General features: G+C 47.0%; 2 protein-coding genes across 4 annotated transcripts in view; one reads left to right on the forward strand and one right to left on the reverse strand.

The window, feature by feature from the left end:
- Window positions 1–19758, reverse strand: part of IQCK (IQ motif containing K) — a 123531-nt gene that overhangs the window by 31051 nt on the left and 72722 nt on the right. The window lies entirely within an intron of this gene.
- On the forward strand, window positions 1838–17815 carry GPR139 (G protein-coupled receptor 139). 2 transcript variants are annotated; one of them, XM_015877494.2, is made up of 3 exons: window positions 1966–2047; window positions 10855–11010; window positions 13409–17815. In XM_015877494.2, exon 3 carries the CDS (start codon window positions 13540–13542, stop codon window positions 14341–14343), a length of 804 nt encoding a protein of 267 aa, XP_015732980.1. In that variant the 5' UTR covers window positions 1966–2047; window positions 10855–11010; window positions 13409–13539; the 3' UTR covers window positions 14344–17815. The 2 variants fall into 2 exon arrangements, with proteins under 2 accessions (XP_015732979.1, XP_015732980.1); XM_015877493.2 differs by lacking the exon at window positions 10855–11010 and having other exon boundaries at window positions 1838–2047.

A 19758-nucleotide genomic window follows, 5' to 3' on the forward strand; every position in this document is an offset into this window, starting at 1 on the left:
GAATTACAGTGAGATTTGTCAGATGAAACCTAGAAGGGACTTCAGGGAATAAATGTTTAATTTTTTTTTTGGGGGGGAGGCATTTAGGAGCTTTAAACATGTTTTCAGAAGGCCCAGAATGAGAGTTCCATCACAGCCACTGCTTGAGACCTCTCACAGCTCCCAGGTCTCCACGGAGACATGAAGCCGAAGGATGAAGGGAGGAATGGGCACCTACTGGTTTTGAAATAGTGAGTTTTGGTTAAAACTCAGGAGCAAGAATCAAAGATACAAACAGGCAGAGTTCAGCTCATGAGGTTTTCTCCTTTACAGCCACTTCCTCCAGTGCATTATGCAGCTCTCTTGGTTGTTTGAGTAGTTTCAAAGGATTTCTTTTGAAGGGGACACATTCATTTATTGGCCATACAAGTAGAGTGTAGTGGTTCTTAAGGCTGCTGCACAACTGAAAAAGCAGGTGAAAAATATGTTGCTTTTTTTCCCCAGCACTTTTAACTTCTGATGTTGACAGCAGTTTCAGTACAGTACAAAAAGTCCTATACAATATTTTAAGCATGTGGACAACCTCAAGATGTCTCCTGCACAACAACCCTCTTTGCAGGGTCGGAGCCGTGGCTGCTCCTTGCTTGTGTCCACATAGCAGCTGTGCTGTGTTTGCAGCAAGATTGTGGAACCACACAGACATGAGTGGTTCTGCTTGGTGAGCCAACAAAGTCACAGTCCCTGTCCTAATGGTGCCTCCTCACCTGCAGCACTTTTCATGCCACATCATTACACTGGGGGTGAGATGCTCTCAGATCACAAGGTCTGCACCTTTGCTTAGTTTTGCAAACCACACGCTTGTGTAGACCCCAACAGAACAGGGCCACTGACCAAACTCACACACATGGCACACGTACTCACTCCTTGGTATGGCTGGGCAGCCATAGGAATCCATGGGGCTCTCCCCAAACACAGTGCTGGGCCATGGATACAACCTGGCTGGCTTTTGGTGAAGTGAACCTGTTTTCTGCCCAATAACATCGTGCTGTAATTAAGCACCTACCAGACAACAAGGCTGAGCCCATCAGCACGCTGCCCCGGCCGAGCTCACCCAGCGCAGCACACAGCCTGCACTCCAGCAGCTTCTGAAGACGCACGTAACTCCAAATCCTTTGTTAATTACACAAGAGATCACGTAGTGAGGCACACAGATGCTGAGGAATGTGTGTTGGCCGTGTCAGGCTGCTTCCCTTCAGCACAATGAGCTGGGGTGCAGCCCAACGGCCCCACTGCAGCGGGGGAGCGGCAGCGCCATCCCCATCGGTCTGTGTTCCCATGAAACATCATGAGCAGATGAACAAACCCTCCCGTGTGGGTTTACCACCTTCCTCCTACCGGGCTTCAGAACAGCACGCAGTGCCGGCAGCGGCGGCCAGACACGCTGCTCACAAACCTGCCGGCGCTTTTATTGTCTTCCTGCCGGTACTTGAACTTGGCGACAAATCCCGTTTCGGTGCCCTTCGCACGGGCGGAGCTCTCGGGGCGCGATGTCCCCGCACCGCCCCCGGCCCGGCGCCCGCGGTCCCCACCCCGCCCGTCCCGCCGGGCTTCTCCCACCCCGCGGGGCTTCGCATCACCGGCAGCGACCCCACCCCGGGGCCGGGCGGGCTCCGCACCGCGCCGCATTCCGGGGGTACCGCAGGGCCGGGGGCCGAGGGCGCTGCCGCCCGAGGTGGGGGCTGCCCCCGCCCCGCTCGTTCCGCCGCCGCTCCGCCTCCCGCCGCCTCAGCCCCGCGACACCGGGGCTGCGCCATGTGCCGCCGCCGCCGCCTCCCGCCGCGGGGGCCGCGCCGCGCTCACCGCCGCCGCTGAGCGTGCGAGGGGCGGGCGGCGCGGCCGGGGCGGCAGAGCGAGAGGCGGCGGAACGGCCGAGGGGAGAACAGGTCCATGGAGCACAACCACCTCCACCTCCACAACGGCTCCCTGGTGCCGCACCATCGCTATGGCTGTGGCTTGGGGTACGCGCCCGTCGTCTACTACAGCCTGCTGCTCTGCCTCGGGCTGCCAGGTGAGTGCCGCACCGAGCCGCCCGGGATGCTGCTCCGCTCCCGGATCGCCGTTCCTCCCTCGCAGCGCCGTCCCGCCCGGCCGCGGGCACGCAGCCCGGCACCAAGTTTCTGCCCTCGTCCGTTCGGCCGTTGGAACTGAACAGGTCCCGAAAACGTGAGGGCGCCGTCCCCGCCCGCTGCCCGCCCTGCCGGCGGCGATAGGAGCGATAGGCGTCCCCGGGGCCGCCCTTGGAGACGGCCGGAGCGCAACGAACGGGGCGGCGGAGCGGAGGGGACCGAGGAGGTCGGGTTTGGGGTCTGTGCCCTACGGTCCGCTCCTCCACCGCTGCTCGGTCCGCCGTGGGGTTTCTCACTTAACGAGGGGACAAAGAGCAGAGGTGTTGGGGGAGGCAGACTACGAGAAATAGAATGAGGTGAGGGGGGAGTTTCAGGGTCGGGGCGAACACCGCTGCAGGTGCCTGCGAGCGTCGCATCCGCATTCCCGGCCCGTCCCGGCCGAGCCGAGCTCCGAGCTGTGCCCTCCCGTAGGGGCTGCGGGAGCTGCTCGGACTGCGGCACCTCCAGAGAGCAGCGGTGATCCCAAGGACAGGAGTCAGGGGAGGGCTGAGCTGCCGGCGGTATCAGGGCAGAGCAGGACGCAAAGGGCAACGTACGGCAGAGTTTGGAAGCGTCCGTCAACTTCTGGGTGTTGTGTTCACCTTAATTCCTCGGGCTTAGAAAATAACATTCTTCAAGCAATTAATTCACAGAAAAAAAATTAATTGGATGTGAAGAGAAGCCTGACTCTGAGCAGCACATATGCAATTACTGCTCTGCATATGAATTGATGCTCTTTGTGTGTTGTTCCTTTTTTTCTTCCTGGCTTATAATTAAATTTTGCTAATAGTTCAGAGAGCTGGAAAGTGAAGTCCCGTATTTACCCCCAGCACACACAGGGTGTCGGCAGGACTCTGTGCTGCAGTGAACTCAGCCCAGACCTGGAGGGACCAGGAGGTTGTTCTCTCCTCATTCATCCCTTGGGAGCTGTTCGGGTTTCCTCAGTAATGACAGGCTTCATTCTCAATCTCTCCTGCAGGAACCAACCAAAGTTCTCTCAAGTTTACCCAGTGATATCAGGTTGGGTGTTAGGAAATAATTATTTTCAGGAAGAGCAGCGATACATGGGAACAGCCGGGGAACAGGAGGGTGATGGAGTCACTGTTCCTGGAGGGGTTCAAGAAACATAGACGTGGTACTTAGGGATGTGGTTCAGTGGGCAGTATTGGTGGTAGGCAGATGGTTGGACTGGATGGTCTTAAAGGTCTTTTCCGACCTTTGTGATTCTATGAAGAAGGTGTCATGAAAACGTGTGTGGCTCAGCTTGCCTTGGTATTTCTCTTCAATGGGGCAAAATCTTACATGCACAGACAAGAAAAGCCACTTGATGAGTGTTTTGCAGATGACTTGCAGCAGCTCCCTCAGGATACCATGTTGTAATTACAGACCTCTTCAATTGTTTAACATTAGGAAACTGTAGAGGTAACACTGTAAGAAGTAGATGGGGCCTGAGCAATCAGCTTTGTGGGATGCTCTGAATTTGAGAGATGTCGTTTAGGGTCTGTCCTCAAGTGCAGCACATTTTCTGAAGTGGAATTGGTTAATTCCTTGCCTTCAGTCGTGGAGAAGACTGATGAGAAGAAATCTCACAAACTCAGCAGTCCACTTTGAGGCCAGGCTATGCCAGGCCTGATTGTGTATGCAGAGAAAGCATCATTTCCCTCGCTTGTGTAACCCAGACATCTGGGCAGATCCTTTTCTCAGCAGCGGCTCTCCCTCTCTGTTCAGCCAGGCTCCAGAAAGTCTGATCAAGGTAGAGGCAAAAGAGAGGAAGGTGAAGTCCCTTTGCCCTTGAGGAGCAGAGAGGCAGCAGTGCTGGCAATGGGGTCTTATTGACGAGAGAGAGGCGGATGTTACGGCTCACAGAGCTGTTCTGCAGCCCCCGCTCTGCTGTCCCTGTCCCTGTGCTCACCGCTTCTGGCAGTGACAGAGGAACCTCTGAAGCACCTCCTGGTACCTGGGAGGAAGGAAGGGCTGCAGCAAGGCTTAACGGAGGCATTTCTTGCTTCAGGGAAGGAAAGTGTCAGAGAAGAGGTGTTGTTGAATGCAGGGAAGGGGAGAAATTGCTCGGATTCAAAGAGCCCAGAAAGGTGAGGAAGCAACAAGTATCTGCTCGCAGTCTGTATCCACTCGGTCTACGTCTGCCAGTCAGAACTGCAAAGAAGCAGCTGCGCTGAAGAGCTTCGGCAGTGACAGAGCCACCAAAGGCAGCTGGGAAGGGCAGCCCAGGACCAAAAGTACCACCTGCTTCATGAGGAGGTGCAGCAGCAGTGGAACTGCCTTGCATGTAATTACCTTCCCCTCTGGGGGTATAGTGTATTGCTCAAAGGATGGAGTGGCAGCATTTTTGAGGTCAGGCCAGGCCTGCTCATGCTTCCTGGGCTTCCCTCCTCCCAGCAGCAGCATAAAATACGAGCTAACACCCAGCAGCCTTCCCATCCTCACCATCCTTGGGAGATAAGACTTGCACAGGTGCTCTAGCAAAATACCACTCCAAACTGTCTACTTGGAGAGGCCAGGCCCCAGATGCTTCTTTTACTCCTGCTTTAGCCTTATACTTAAAACCGATTTAAATTCATATTGAGGACTTTGCAAGGCTGGAAAAGCAGCCTGCACACACTTGGCAGATGGGTACCTCCGACAGGTAGCTTTTGTGTCAGACCTGCTGCTGAACAGGGTGTCCCAGAAATAGGGTCATTTAAACCCCAGCCCCACACAGAGCACACTCAGTGGGCTCTATGCAGCGGGAGAGAAGCTGTAGTCCTAGCCTAGAGGAACACATAGACTCATCAGGGTCCCTAACCTTTTGACGCTGTCAAGGAAGGGTTGGTGGTGTTGGTGGAACAAGTGCTGAAGCAGTTTGCTCTCTGTACTTAAAGACACAACCCGGTTAGTACAAGGAGTAGGAGGAGAGACAGGTGCCAGTATCTGTAGGTGACTCACATGGCAGGTAATAGCCAGTAGAGACCAAAGCAGGCAGCAGGTAGGTGTTCATACAGCACACTTACTGGTGTGTCTGACTCCTCTTGGATTCCTGCCATCTGCTGCCTAGTGTAGTCTGCAAATGCAGTACGGGTTTCTGGTTAAGAAGAGCATTCCCAGCTCCCAAATAAATAGGTTTTCTCATAACAACGCGCCTGAACTACAGAAGCACTAAAGGAAGTTCTGAAAAAATGACTGTGAGAATTGTTATATGCAGAGTTATGACCTTGAAAAAACAGCACTTTTCTGCTGTCACTCATCAGACAGACTTCAATATATAAGAACTGAACCCTCCCAAGGCCGTTTTATTCAAAGATGGTACTGGCTTTGACTTAAAATCTGAATTGGACCCAAAGCCAGTACATTGCATCCTGCTGAAAGGAGAACTAATTGGCACAACTTTATCTCAGCAGTCAGTGCAAGAGAAGCATGGTAACAGGAGCATTAGTGGACAGAGGGGAACAAAAGTGCTGCTAATATGCTTAAAATGTGTCATTTCCTATTGTAAAATGAATGCTTTATCTTTAAGGAAAGAAGCTTTATGAAAAAGAACAGATTCATTACAGTGTTCCTTCTCAGAAATGGTGCCAGCAAGACGTACAGATGGGAGCTGTTTCCTTTGCTCAGTTATGTCTGGAGACTGTGTCCACTCAAAACCGTGCAGCCTGAAAGGAAGCGTATAGCAGAACCCACACTAATGCAGAAGAAGGCTTGATACAACTGTTCCCTTTGGTTTGTTATGCATATCGCTAGGGAACAACACCATCAGGGCTGAAATGATAACGAGGTACAATACTGGGGAGGCTCAGTAGACTATGAAGTGCACAACCTTGCATGGTTGTGCTAAAATGGATTGGAAAGGAAGATCTCCTAAGGAGATTTTTCTCCGCAATGGTGATACAAAGAGAGAGCACAGCCAGTTTTCCCTGCAGGTGGGTAATGCAGATCCCCCAGTTGTTAAGAAGCCAAGCCATTCAAAAGCACTAGGCAGTCTGATACCCTGCTGTTCTCCATCCACCCCATTACTTAGTTCTCTCCTCCTCCTCTTTGTGCTCCCCTCAGTAAAATGGGGGTGAATCAGCAGACACAAACCAGCAGGAGAAGGCCTTCAATCACATACGTCAAAACAGTTTATTGTAGGTGGAGAAACAAAAGAGATTTCCTGACCTGCTGCTCTCCCTGCATTCACGCTCCAGGTACAAAACAATCTCTAGGCACAGAGGTTTCAGGTGGTCTTTTCCAGCCTTTCATCTCTTTTCCCATTAACTCTGAGACACAAAGGAAGGAAGCAAAACCAAAGTTAACCTCTTGAGCGCAGGAGGACTGGCACACAGTTCCATTTTCATTCTTCACACTAGTGATACATACAAATGTCGAGATCTTAAAGTCAGCAGTACTGTCTGTGCTGTTTGAGGTGACCAGGTAAAAGAAAAGGTACTGGGGTGTTTCCCAGGCAGTGAGGCAGAGGCGGCTAAGTAGGACTGGGATCAACAGTGTGGAAGAAGACCAAGAGTTTTCTCACTTTACCCTTGAAAGAGGAGGCGAACCTGCCTCTCAACGCACTGAACAGATTTTTTCACTGAAATTGTTCTTTTGTATCACCTGAAACAGAGAGCGGCTGGAATGTACTGTCATTTCACTTCCCATTTTCTCAGTTATCAGGTGCATGAGTGGCTGCTCTTGGTTTCAAGACAAATTAGCTTTCAACCATTTCCTTCCAACCAGGATGTTTCACAAACATTTGTTTGTTCCAGATGTTTTGTTCACTGTCCAGACTGGCACACCAAAGAGCGATATATCTAGAGTGGATACAGTACATGCTCAGTGGGGGAAATAAAACCTAGCTGTGATGGCTTTACGTAGCCTGCAAAACCCTGCTTATTGCCTGAAGTTGGCATTGCCTCTGAGAAAGCTCAGCCGCAGGGTTTGCAGACATGAACTCTTGCTTTGTTAGCTAATGCTTCAGGAAGACTTTGTTTTTAGCCAAACCACCATCAAAGGTAAAATGCTTTTAATTATTCATGTTCAGTAAAGAATTTATGATATTGCCCTTATGAAATCATGTCCTTCCTCCAGCCTAGCTATCCCATCAAATATCCTTGCAACCCACCTTTGTGCTCTGACATTCAGTATTGAAAGGATAGGATGGTTTTGTCATCCTCGAGCTCAAGTTACTCAGCTTGAGACCTCTACCATTTTGCTGACAGCCCACACTGGAAGCCACAGACACCCGCCAAATGAGACACTCAAATTGCCTAGAAAATCTCAGTCTGTGCAGCTACGTCACACAAATAACCAAATCCCTTTTATGATTTCTGCATTATTTTGCAGATTGCTTTTTCTCCTCCCAGCACCAATTTCCATTAAAAAGCTTTTCTGCTCTAGTAGCATGATGTCAGGCTGGATGTTGAGATGCAAGTTTTAGACGTTTTTATCCTTGTCCTTTCTTGCCTCTAAGAAAGGATCCATACAGGGAACATTAGGGTCATTAGAGGCTTTCTGCACCGCAGACCCAATGCAGGAAAGGACATAGTCTTGCCCATCCTGTCTTAGTACTGTTTTAAAATCCTTATAAATATGGAGCAGCTTAACACCTGTGAGGCTGGTTACTACATTCGTCACTTGGAAATAAATGGCAAAACTCCCCTGATTTCAGCAGAGACAGAATTTTTCCCCAGGTATTTGGGTCAAACTTATCAACAGCCAAAAGACAGTATATTTGCCAGTTAAAATCCAATGAACAGGAAGAGGGAAAATGGTCTTTGGACTGTCCATCTGTTCTGTAAAATTTTCCTGAAAATTATTGGACAGTGCTCAAAACTTGCTTCCCCACTCTCACCTCATCATAATCCAGTGATACCTCTTTGCTCTGCTACCTCAGAGGTTGTGTTTCTCCTTAAGCAGATGTGTCAGTCCTCAGTTGGGTGAGGAAAATACAGAGGTCACTCTAAAAGTAACACCTCCTATTTATTTCCATAGAAACCACAACAGGTACAAAGAGCACAACACCATCAATGATCACCACCATTAGCTGTGCATTTTTTGCCAGCAGTGTAGGAGAGCTGCATGCAATGTTCATACAAATCTGCACCAGTAGTGGTGGTCCACTGTCACTGTCACCACCCACCCCTGTGTGGCAGCACCCACAGTTTGATCTCTGTAAACATTCAGTAACAGTTGATGAATGTCAGGGGGTGTCATTTTTTGTATGTGGAGGAATTCAGTGATACCCTTTTGCTTCATCCACACTTCCATATGAGACTTCTGTCAGAGTGCCCCTCTGTCACATGGCAACATAATGTAATGGAATACTGATAGATGAGGAGGGGGAGGACAAGCAAGAGGACTGACAGATCTCTGCCATAATGTGTCTGCTGGGCCTCCATGGAGGCTTATTCTCCTTTCTGTCAGTTTTCATATTGCAAACAGTGTTCTATGTTATGGATACCATGACCAACAGCCTACTCCAACTCTTTAGGAAAGCCAAAAGTAAGGCGATGCAATTACTCCTGTCTGCCAAACAAGTTACTGCACTTAACAAGCCTGAGTGGTTGGCAAGGCTCAGAATGAACACTCGCCATCGGCATCTCTGCACCATTACAGCGTCTGTGCCCTTGAACAGCAGAGGAAGTGCTCTTGGCTTGGTTAAAATCTTTCTCTGGCCTCAGTGACCCAATTATGGCCAGTGCCAGCCCTTGAGAAGAGTGCACCATTCAGTGTTCTTCCCTAGAGGTGCCTCAGCTAATAAATGCTGTCAGGGAGAAAAATGGCCCCGGAAGCCAGATTTCACTGTCGGAGCCGGGCTGGTGACACCGATGCATTAATTCACCTGTGACTCCTAAGGACAAGGCAATGCTGCATCGTCCCTGGCTGCTGCTCCATCCTCTGCTGCACAGGGGAGCTTGGGCTGTGCTGGGCAGCAGAGCAGATGCTCAGTAACTCTACCAGCGCTCACACTGTGGCCCTGCAGCCTGTCTGTGCACGTGGGGTTTTTGAGCACAGACCTCCCTAGAGCCTTTCTCCAAAGATTGTTCCCATCTGCTCAATTGCTGAGGTTGAACCCAGTTCAACCCGTGCTGGCTGCAAGAGAAAAACACCAAACTGCCCTATCTCCTCTAATGACCAGTGAGACGCAAGTTTTGTTTTAAGACACCTAACTGGGCACAGCCAACTGCCCCAATTAACAGACATTTACATTGCTGCAGCATTTGTCTTTTAAAAGGATTTCTACCCATTGTCATCAATGTCCCCCGAGAGCTGCTGCACACAGTAAAGGCTGAATGCTGTCCACCTCTCAGCTCCAGTAACCGCTGGCACACGGCTGTGCTGGTAACCATGCTCAGGTCAGCCTGCTGAGCGCTGTGCATGTTTACATTTTCATATTGCCTCCTGGCCCAGAGGAAACCATCTCTTCCCACCGAGTCGAAACAGTCACTTTTTTCAGCATATATTTGTAATGTGCTGAAACCTAAAGTCTCATTTCTGAATCTGTGAAGGAGGGGTGGCTTGCGTATTTTCCAAAGCAACTTAGAATTTTGTGTTCATAAATAGGCTCTCTGTGTGCCAGTCAGGTGGCTAATGCGTGGCCGGTACTTTCTTACATTGCACAGTGACTGGTAGGGATCCTAGCAACAACTGCATTTGGTAAAAGGTGTCCATTATATCCAGTGAACTAATGTTTATCACGTTCGGTAACCGACCCTCATGGCTACTTCATTTAGGTGGTTTATGACAGCGAACTGCTGAACCACACAGCAGGCCTTATTCACAACACAGCGGCATTTCTACTTTGCGAGGGCTGTTTGGCTGCGCAGCCTGCGGTGTGCATGCAAAATGCTCTCAATAAAAAAATAACAAAGCCAAGGAACATGCCTATTTCTTCTTTCGACAGATAAAATTGCTCCTGCTTAAGCTTCCATGTGGCGATAATAGGCAATGGAAGGAATTGTGTGAATTCCCCACAAAAGCTATGGTTAGGCACTACTTGAGCTATGGCTGTAATTCACAACACGAGCTGTGGAAAAAGTTGTGCCCGTAGGTCACAGGCTGAGCTCTGAGGAGGCACTGAAGGCTGCCCAGGCTCTGCAGGGAGCTCAGCAAGGCAGCTGTCGGTGTGGGGAGCAAACCCAAACCCAGGTGAGAACCAAGGGTCTGCAGTGCAGATTGATGGTGTTTGGGTGTCAGAGACTTTCATGTGCTGTATTTCAAAGGCCTCGTCATCCTCATGATGGAAGGGAAGGCACTGAGACTCCTTCATTTCTGACAGTTGCTTCTCATCATCTGCTAGTGGCATCTCTTGAGGCTTCAGCCAGTCAGTCCCTAATCAAGCCTCGATTCTCAACTGGATATTTTTAAATTCTAAATACTACACTGCAAAAAGCAGCACTGGCATCAGCTCCCATCTGTCATCTCCTAATCAGCTCCCAACACTGTGATCAATCTTTTTGAAATCCAGACGACCTAAACTACTTAGTACCTGGAAAACAATGCTGCAAGAAGTGGACGCTACTGTCCTGGACAGTTTAGGGGCACTGGCCCTTCCCAGCGGCTGTAGCAGTATATATGTTATAACAAAGAGATACTTTGATATTTTCATCATTATCCTATTGCTCTCGCCCCTGACTAACACATTAGGACAAGAATTAGGATAAACACAGTTAAAATGTGTTCTCTGTCATGTATGCTTATCCGTCCCCTTTTGCCCCCGGTGGGTCATCTTTGCCCCCAGGAGAACTTGCAGGGCACTGTGCAGGCGTCCAGAAGTCACCAGGAACAAGGGCACAGCTCACATGGAACAACATTCCCACTCCTTTCTTGTTTTACTGAGCATTAAACAGTGTTTGAGGACGTACCAAGGACCATCTTACCACTACTGAGGAAACAGGTGAACGACTGACTGAGACTTTTCCATGGCTTCTCTTGGTTTTCCCTCTACAGGCTGCACAGGACAAATATTCCCAAACCGAACGTGCTGTGATACAGGCAGCTTTCTGCTGCACCCCACTGTATATCTGTTTTCACAAAGTCAATGATGTTATTATATTTCATATCATCCAGCCAGAAAAGCACTAATGTGATCCCAGGGAAAGCATTTTCAATACAAGATACCATAACCCTTGCAGAAAAATTGGACAAAGCTTGCATGTACTTTGTCAGATCAATTTTCTAACCCAGCTCACCATGCAAAGCTTGCTGGTGTTGAACTTGCATTTCAGTACACTCTGTTACTGCCTTTGCTGGGAACCCTGCAAAAGGTGGAGGGAGAAGGGATGGAGGAAAGGGCTGTTTATAAATCTGTTCCTGTAGCAAAAAGAGGAGGTAGGACCAAACAGCCGGACTCCCAGAAAGGGCAAATGGAATGGGGACTGGGCATGGCTTCAGCATCCCTGCAGGAGCTCTCTGCCCAAGCGGCTGTATTTACCTACAGGGGCCAAAGTTCCCAGCTGTTCCCCTCCCTGCGTGCTAGCTCCAGCTGCTGCTGCTGCAGTGAAACAAATCCAAGGATTAAAGAGGAGGTGAGCACCATGAGTCATATCCAAGTGAAGCCAAGCTATTCAGCCTGGCTCGCCAAAACCAGCAGTGACTGGCACTGTCAAGGTAAATGCTCTGACTTGTGGATTTCCTTGACAGTACATCACTCATTTCATCCTCTAGGGCTCATCACTGCAGGCTGGCAGCTCTGAGAGAAGCCTGAGGGCTATCAAAAGGGTCTTCAGGGGACTGGGGCAGTTAGTGGATGGAGCAGGAGTACACACGGAAATAGATGATCCCTCAATTAAGGATCCCTCCAACCTAAGCTCTTTAGTGATTTGATGATCAGCAGCCACAAAAGAGGAGTTTTTTAAGCAAGGAAGTAAAAAATGGTACCGTGGTTCTGAGTGTATCACTGAGCTGAAATCAGTGAGGTTGCATTCCTGGTAAAAGAAGGGAGAATCAAACAATTTCCCCCAAAGGTGATTGCAGATGATGATGTTGGGGAGATTATGTAAGTATGTATATTTAACCTAGAGAATGACTCCACTGGCTGTCACGTTCACTTTAGTTTTGTTCCAAGATACAAAATTAATCAATTCAGGTGATACAAAAATAGTTGACACTTACAAGGGCTATTACTCAAGATCATTCACTCTGCTGCAGTTCATTTCCCTCTCAGGGAAGTCAGACTAAGAAGCTTCCCAGGAAGCAGGTTTTGAAAACATTTGTGAAAGAGGAATTTTTGCCTAGAATCGAGTAAAACAGTTTTTAAAAGCGTGTTCTCAGTTGTAGGACGTCTTAGATTGCTACTGTAGTGCTTTGAACTTCCTTCTTCTCTAATGTGAAGGAATCGTTACAGTTACTGTTGATTTGTTTTGGGAAATCCATCACAACTGGCAAAAATGTTTGAAGCGCTGAATGCACGGAAGGCGTGATTTATGGAGCACTTATGAAAATGTCAAATACAAACATTGGGCAGTTTGTTATACAGCATGCCAGCAGCGCTCTGATTTTTAAGCACAGCTCCAGATATTCTAGGCTAGTGATTTAAACTTCCGATGGGAGCAGTCATGGCTGTCTTCTTCCAGCCACGCGTCTAAGAGGAATTACAGCTTTCTTTTTTTCCTGATTCCAGACTATACAGTAATTACTAGCAAATGTGAGCAAGCAGTGAAAGTTTGGCTATACCGTCGTGCTCCAGCAAAGCTCTGAAGGACTGCAAGGCCTGCACCTTCCTGCTGTGGGGAGCTCTGCAGGGCCAGGGGCTGTAGGGCTGCACCCTCTGTAGAGCATTTACATACAGGTACCTAGCTTACAGTCTCTTCAACCAGCTGGTAAAGTACCTTTAAGCTGAATCACAGCTTCGGAAGTCTGAAGCAAACCAGCCAGCGAAAACAGCAAAGACAAGATATTGTGGCACTTCACCATAATATTATTCGAGTGTCATGCAGTACTTCCAGGCATGATTTAGATGATGGGTCTTTGCTGCAGCCAGAGAGATGCAAGCAGAAAGATTCTCAGGATGCTCAGGGATGTTTACATTTGTGCTGAGCCAGAACATCCATCAAGTCTGACTTGAGCAGCAGGATTTCCTTAAAGACTTGGCTTTACCACTCCAGAGGAAAAAGACCTTGTAAGCTGGGGAAGGACTTCTGAAGAGCAGTTGTGGCTAAGCAGGCAGGGCTTTATTTGAGTGGTGGGAAAATTAGTATTGCCAAGTGCTTGAACAGAAATACTGCTCCAAATAAGAGCTCAGAAAAGCTGATGTCACATCTTAAAGGCCTAACTCTGTGTTTTTGTCTCTGCAGCAAACATCCTGACAGTCATCATCCTCTCCCAGCTCGTGGCTCGCAGGCAGAAGTCCTCGTACAATTATCTTCTAGCTCTAGCTGCTGCTGACATCCTCGTTCTCTTCTTCATTGTCTTTGTTGACTTTCTCATGGAAGATTTCATCTTAAATAAACAGATGCCTCAGGTACTGGACAAAATAATTGAGGTCTTGGAATTTTCTTCCATCCACACATCCATATGGATTACGGTTCCACTAACAATCGACAGATACATAGCTGTGTGCCATCCACTGAAGTATCATACAGTCTCCTATCCTGCTCGTACTCGAAAAGTCATTGTAAGTGTTTACATCACCTGCTTTTTGACCAGCATTCCCTACTACTGGTGGCCCAATATCTGGATTGAAGACTACATAAGCACGTCAATGCATCACGTCCTCATCTGGATCCACTGCTTTACTGTTTACCTAGTGCCCTGTTCCATCTTCTTCATCCTTAATTCGATCATTGTGTACAAGCTGCGACGAAAGAGCAATTTCCGACTGCGAGGGTACTCCACAGGAAAAACAACAGCCATTTTGTTTACTATAACTTCTATTTTTGCCATTCTCTGGGCACCAAGAATAATTATGATACTGTATCACCTCTACGTATCGCCAATAAACAACAGCTGGGTGGTACATATCGTGTCAGACATTGCCAATATGCTAGCATTGCTGAACACTGCAATTAATTTCTTCCTCTACTGTTTTATTAGCAAAAGATTTCGCACAATGGCAGCTGCCACGCTGAAAGCCTTCTTTAAGTGTCAGAAGCAACCTGTGCAATTCTATACAAACCATAACTTTTCAATAACAAGCAGCCCTTGGATTTCCCCAGCCAACTCACATTGCATCAAAATGCTTGTTTACCAGTATGATAAGAATGGAAAGCCTATAAAAATATCACCATGAAGAGGGCAATAATTGGAGTTTCTGGGTGAAAGTTCTTTACAAGTGGTTACATCTTCAGGATGTAATCTGCCCAAGTGGCTGTTTAAAAGAGTGGTCATCTGATTTCATTTCCCTGCGAGGCTGAGGGCAGATGGGACTGTTAGGAGGGAATAGGAGCACTTGATTTTAGGAGCAGAAATGTGAAGGCAAATGCCTCGATCTCCTACACAGCATTTTGAGTATGCTTCAGAGCTCAAGTCTTAGCATTCAGTTGCACTCAAACGTTTTGCATCCAAACACCAGTGCAGTCCAAAGTCTTTGGAGGAGGGAAGCCACAATAGTTAATTACTTTTCAGAAACAACGAAGTCTTATTTGACCATGCAAGTTCACCATCAAAAGAGCAAATTGATGCTTTTACGTACTGTGGAAGGTGCCATTTCTGTTATGTAACCTTGCCAAAACAGATGTGTTTTCTCTGACGAAATAACGCCACACAGATTTGCTGTCAAGACCTTTTGCAGGAGGCAGTCCGTGAGGCATGGACTCTGACCAGCCCCTTTTGGCTCATCTGAGTGGGGCTCAAGGACCGATATTTGACCTGTTATAGCTTTGTTGTGGAAAGCAATCCCGCAAGCTGCCAACGTTTGCATGTCTTCAGTTATTTAAGATGTGACAAGACAGGGGAGCTTGATGGAAGGAGGTTTCTAGAGCCAAGAACAAAGGCAGAGTATTTTTCCCATTATTTCAGTTACAGTAGTTGAAGACTCTCAAGTGCAAGGCCAGGTCCTGCCTGATGCACAGAGCTCCCACTGAAGCTGGTCCTGCAAGATTTGGAGTGATTACAGCCCTCAGTTTCCTCATTAACCAGTGAAGATTCTCAGTTACTCCCCATGTTCAGGCCTTTAGGGATTACATATATATAAAACCTTAACCTGAGATTTTCTCCTGACAGATTATGCTATTCCTATTAAAGATTTGCCATTCAATTGTTAAAAGACTATTTGTGAAAGAAATCCAGTAAATCCATTAAATACCCTACAGCAGTGAAAACTTACATTACTTTCAAATATTTACCTTATTTAAAGCAGCTTAACTTCTCTTTCTTTACACTCAAAAAAAAAAAAAAAAAAAAAAAAAAAAAAAGCTTCACAGCATTGCCGGGTGTAGAAAATGGGAAGAGAGTTACAGAAAGGCATCAAGTGCATTTCTTCTACTTTGCCTCATTTTCAGATCTTGGCATACAGTCTCTAGGAATCGTGTACCCCAGCTTTTTTACTTAGATATTGGGTGTTTAATACAGCCTTACTAAATGTGTGAGCAGACTTCCTTGCATGGTGAACACAAGCACAACTTGGTCAGTAAACACAGCAGCCTCTCAGTAACTTCAAACAAAATACAGCCCGGTGCTAGCAGTGTGTTTGTGTCTGTGCCCATCTCCATTACCAGTGGGGAGCTCATGGTGCATCTGGGACTACTACAGCGAGGTCCCCGAAAAAGGATCCAGTCTGTTCTGCTTCAGTGGGACCTGAGGGTTGAAAGCATCCCTCTGAAACCTGTGGATGGTCAGCTTTAGTGCACAAACATGTCCTAAAAAATACCAAGTCTGCAGAAGTCCTGCTGAGGACAACAGCCTGGTTTCCTTCTGCCATGCAATCACATACCTACTCCTGCTGGCATCCTGCAAGACCAAAACCTATCCCAAACCCGAGCACACCTTGGGAAGAAATGGCAGCAGAAGGCACAAACCACGAAGAGTGGGGCCGCGTGCAATGGCTGGCTGAGGCGCAGAAGGGCTTTCTCAGGAAAGGTCGGGACTACTCAGGTTGGATGGGCCCAGCGCCTTAGTGAGCAGGTGCTGCCCGCTCCTCCCCATCAGCAGAGCCAGGTGAGATGCTCAGCGCTGCTCTGCCAGGTGCTGCTGCACCACAGGGACCGCGCTGGTGTGGCAAGGAGAGGGGCATGGCTGGCAGAGCAAAAGCTGTCCCTTGCCAAAGGAATGCTGCAAGCCCAAATCTCCACAGATTCAAAGGGAAATGAAGAGCCCCCTCATCTCCGGCCTGTTTGTCCCTGTAAATCTCAACAAAATATCACACTTACTTGCAATAATAAAGCATAAAAGGGATGCTTAGCCTTGCTGATTTATCACAGCAAGGTTAAAATTACTCCTCCCCTTACTAGTGTTTTACATAAATAGTCTTGTGGTCATGCCTTCTACCTTACTCAGAAATCTCTCTGTTCTTTATGTGTCTGTTGATAGTAACCAAAGTTACCTATGAAAAAGGTACTGTATGTCTCATTTTGGAGAAAACACTGTATTTATAACTTATTTTTATGCTAAATTTGTTATGAGGAATGCTAGTCTGAGTTACATGTGAATGAGTCTGAAGTGCAATATCTATATAGATAAGTAATCCATTTTTGAGAATGTATCTATTGAAAACTATTTATACGAGATATTCACTATTCTGCTTAATGTAACAGTAACCTTACAGGAAATAGTGAATGTTTAGGGCTTTTATTTATTAAAACAAACTCAGTTCATGGCACATGCTGCCATACACACGGTGTGATTTACCACTTTTGGTAACAATGGTTTCCCTGCAGTCTGGCGGCATCATCTGACTTTTTCCTCTCCTAACAAAGTATTTTTGTAAGTTGCCATATTTAAAAACTAAATCTTTTTGTTGTTGTTGGGTTTTTTTTGGTCAATGTTTATTTCCGACTAAAAGTGACTCATTAAATGGTTGTAACTTCATTTCAGATCCAACTCCTAACCTGTTCCCATGTCGCTTTGGAAATGACATGGTGCAATTTTCATGGACAGTAGTTGATTCATTTCTGATAGTTTAGGGCTCTAAGAGCTTACTTCCAAAGCCCCTTGAAGTCAAAGGGAAGATTCTGTGTTTCTCCAACCCTCATCAATTTAGGGCTTTGGATCAAGCCGTGTCCTGTTAAGGGATGTTTGAAGCCTTGTTACAGTCTGGTTTGGGTAATAAAGCCTTGACTTTTTTTGGTATGCATATGAGAGCTGCTAATAATGTTGATAATACTTGCCTTATTTTTCAGTTTTGTGGAGCATCTTGCAATGACTGTTGCTAACTAGCCAATGTCTCGCTGTGTTATTCATACCTCCTAATTTTACAATAGTTAAAAACTTAACTGAGCACATAAAGTTTCATTATTTAGGGAAAACGCATCCCGGAGGCAAAATCATCTTTGTCCTGGAGGTGGTCCTTTGTACTCAATTTATACTTCAAGTATCAACAACTATAAAAAATAAACTGTGAATGGACAGACAGTTTTACAATTACACATAGGTTATCTTTCCTTCAAGGCCACAGCTAGGAACAAAATACTTTTTAGATGAGCTACTGATATATAAAATTGAGACTTATAACCTATTTAAATTGTGAATATTGATATTTTCATAAGTAGACATATTGTGTTTGATGGGCTTGTTTGTATTATAATAAATTATGAGATGGTGCATAACTTCTTGCAGTGATTGAGGCTATTATGTTTGAGTTGTAGGTTCTTATTACATACTTGGTATTTCTAGATACTTGTAGTGCACTGCAAATAAGACTGGGCCTTGCAACAGTTACTCAGTAAAACACAGCCTTGCATTGTGAGTCTTCATTCGCTTGTTGGAAAAACAAATCTGAAGTACAAGACAAGTCATTACTGGCCCATTTTTTCCTTGTAAGCTGAAGCCTTGACTGCTGTGAGTTCAGGTCAGCTGTTAAAGCCAGCAAATCCCTGTCCCTAACACCAGTGGAAGGTTTGACCTGCAGAGGTTGTTGAACCTGACCAAAGTGAGTGTAATGCCAAGAAACTGGGCTGCTGTTCACAGTTACTGGAAGTGATGAAATATGCAGAAAACTGGGCCCAGAAGAGCAAAAAACATTACCAGCGTTGGTAAGTGACAAAACTAAAGGCATAAACTTCCCTGCAGAAAGGCTGAGTTTGTTATCACAGCATCACCAAGGCTGGAAAAGATCTACAAGATCATCCAGTCCAACCATCCACCCATCACCAATAGTCCTCACTAAACCACATCCAATAGTCCTCACTAAACCACATCTCAACACAATGACAATACAACTCCTTGAACACCTCCAGGGTTAGTCACTCCAGCACCTCCCTGTGCAGCCCATTCCACTGCCTGACCACTCTTTCAGAGAAGTAGTATTTCCTAACATCCAGCCTAAGTCTCCCCTGGTGCAGCTTGAAGCTTGTTATAAGAGCTGGAGGAAATGGGACAAATAGCAGTTTGGTTCAAACTGGGGAGAAAAACAGATTCCAAAGAAGGAAACCTTCCCAATCCACACACCTGGGGGATGCCCCATATCTGTGTGTTCTATGGGCTGGGTGTTGTCTGGGGTGTAAAATACAAAGCACTAGACAGAACACACTACCCTCTGGAATAAGGAACAGGCTTCTTATTTGAGCAGCTGTATCCCATCCCCAGAGCCATGGGAGTGTGACTTGGAGCCCACTGGGCTGCCTGACACAGGAGGGTCTTCTGGCAGCTCAGCACCCTGCCAGTCCAAAAAGAAAGAACAGTGCTTTCAATTTAGTTTTCTTGCCTAGTAGTCAGGAAATAATTTTAGCTCAAGTGACCGTAGGTTAAATTCATTTGAAATATAACAACACTGTGTCTGTGATTAAGGTTTTCATTTCCCAGAAGAACATTTTGATAAACCAAGTGAAGTGAGGACCTCAGGGGACGGCGTGTGGAGGAAGCCCAGACGAGTCGTGGGAAGGGGGAGGTGGTGGAGGGGCAACATCACGATTTGTTCCCCAAGGAGGGAGCCTGGGACCCACCAGCCTCAGCATCTTCTTTAACAGCTGCAGCATGAGAAGTACTGATGAAATGCAGAGATTATGAAACAGCATCGCACTGCTGGTGGAGGGCAGAAGGAAAGGCATTTCATGTGAGAATTGGACGACCTTGAAGATTCAAGTGATAAAAATGGGATGATTTCAATAGCAATAAACAGAGGGCCCTCCACTTGCCTGCCTGTAAGAGTACGTTTCTTATAAAGCCTCAGCAATCAGAAACAACTAAGAACCCAGTAATGCCAGCTGGGTTGGAACAACGATGAGTCACCAACACAAAGCAGCTGGAAAAAAAGCCCAGAACTAAATCACAAAGACATTGTAAAGAGACAGAACAGTATTCATTCTATTTTGCAAGATCTTGTGTGAAATACACGTTTATATCAAGGGATAAATAGCAATAGCCAGAAATGATAAACAGAGCTGGAAAGAGAATAAGTGGTGAGGGACTTCTCTCAGGTAAGTTTGCCCTGGAAGTCAGATCGTTTCCCCCAAAGCAGGGAGGACTACAAAAGCCCACCCAAAACCCAGATTACCTCAGTGGTTTTAAGAGGGGCTCAATGGCTTTGCGAACAGAGTGGTGAGATAGCAGC

Source organism: Coturnix japonica, chromosome 14, assembly GCF_001577835.2.
Source record: "Coturnix japonica isolate 7356 chromosome 14, Coturnix japonica 2.1, whole genome shotgun sequence".
Taxonomy (NCBI): Eukaryota; Metazoa; Chordata; class Aves; order Galliformes; family Phasianidae; genus Coturnix; species Coturnix japonica.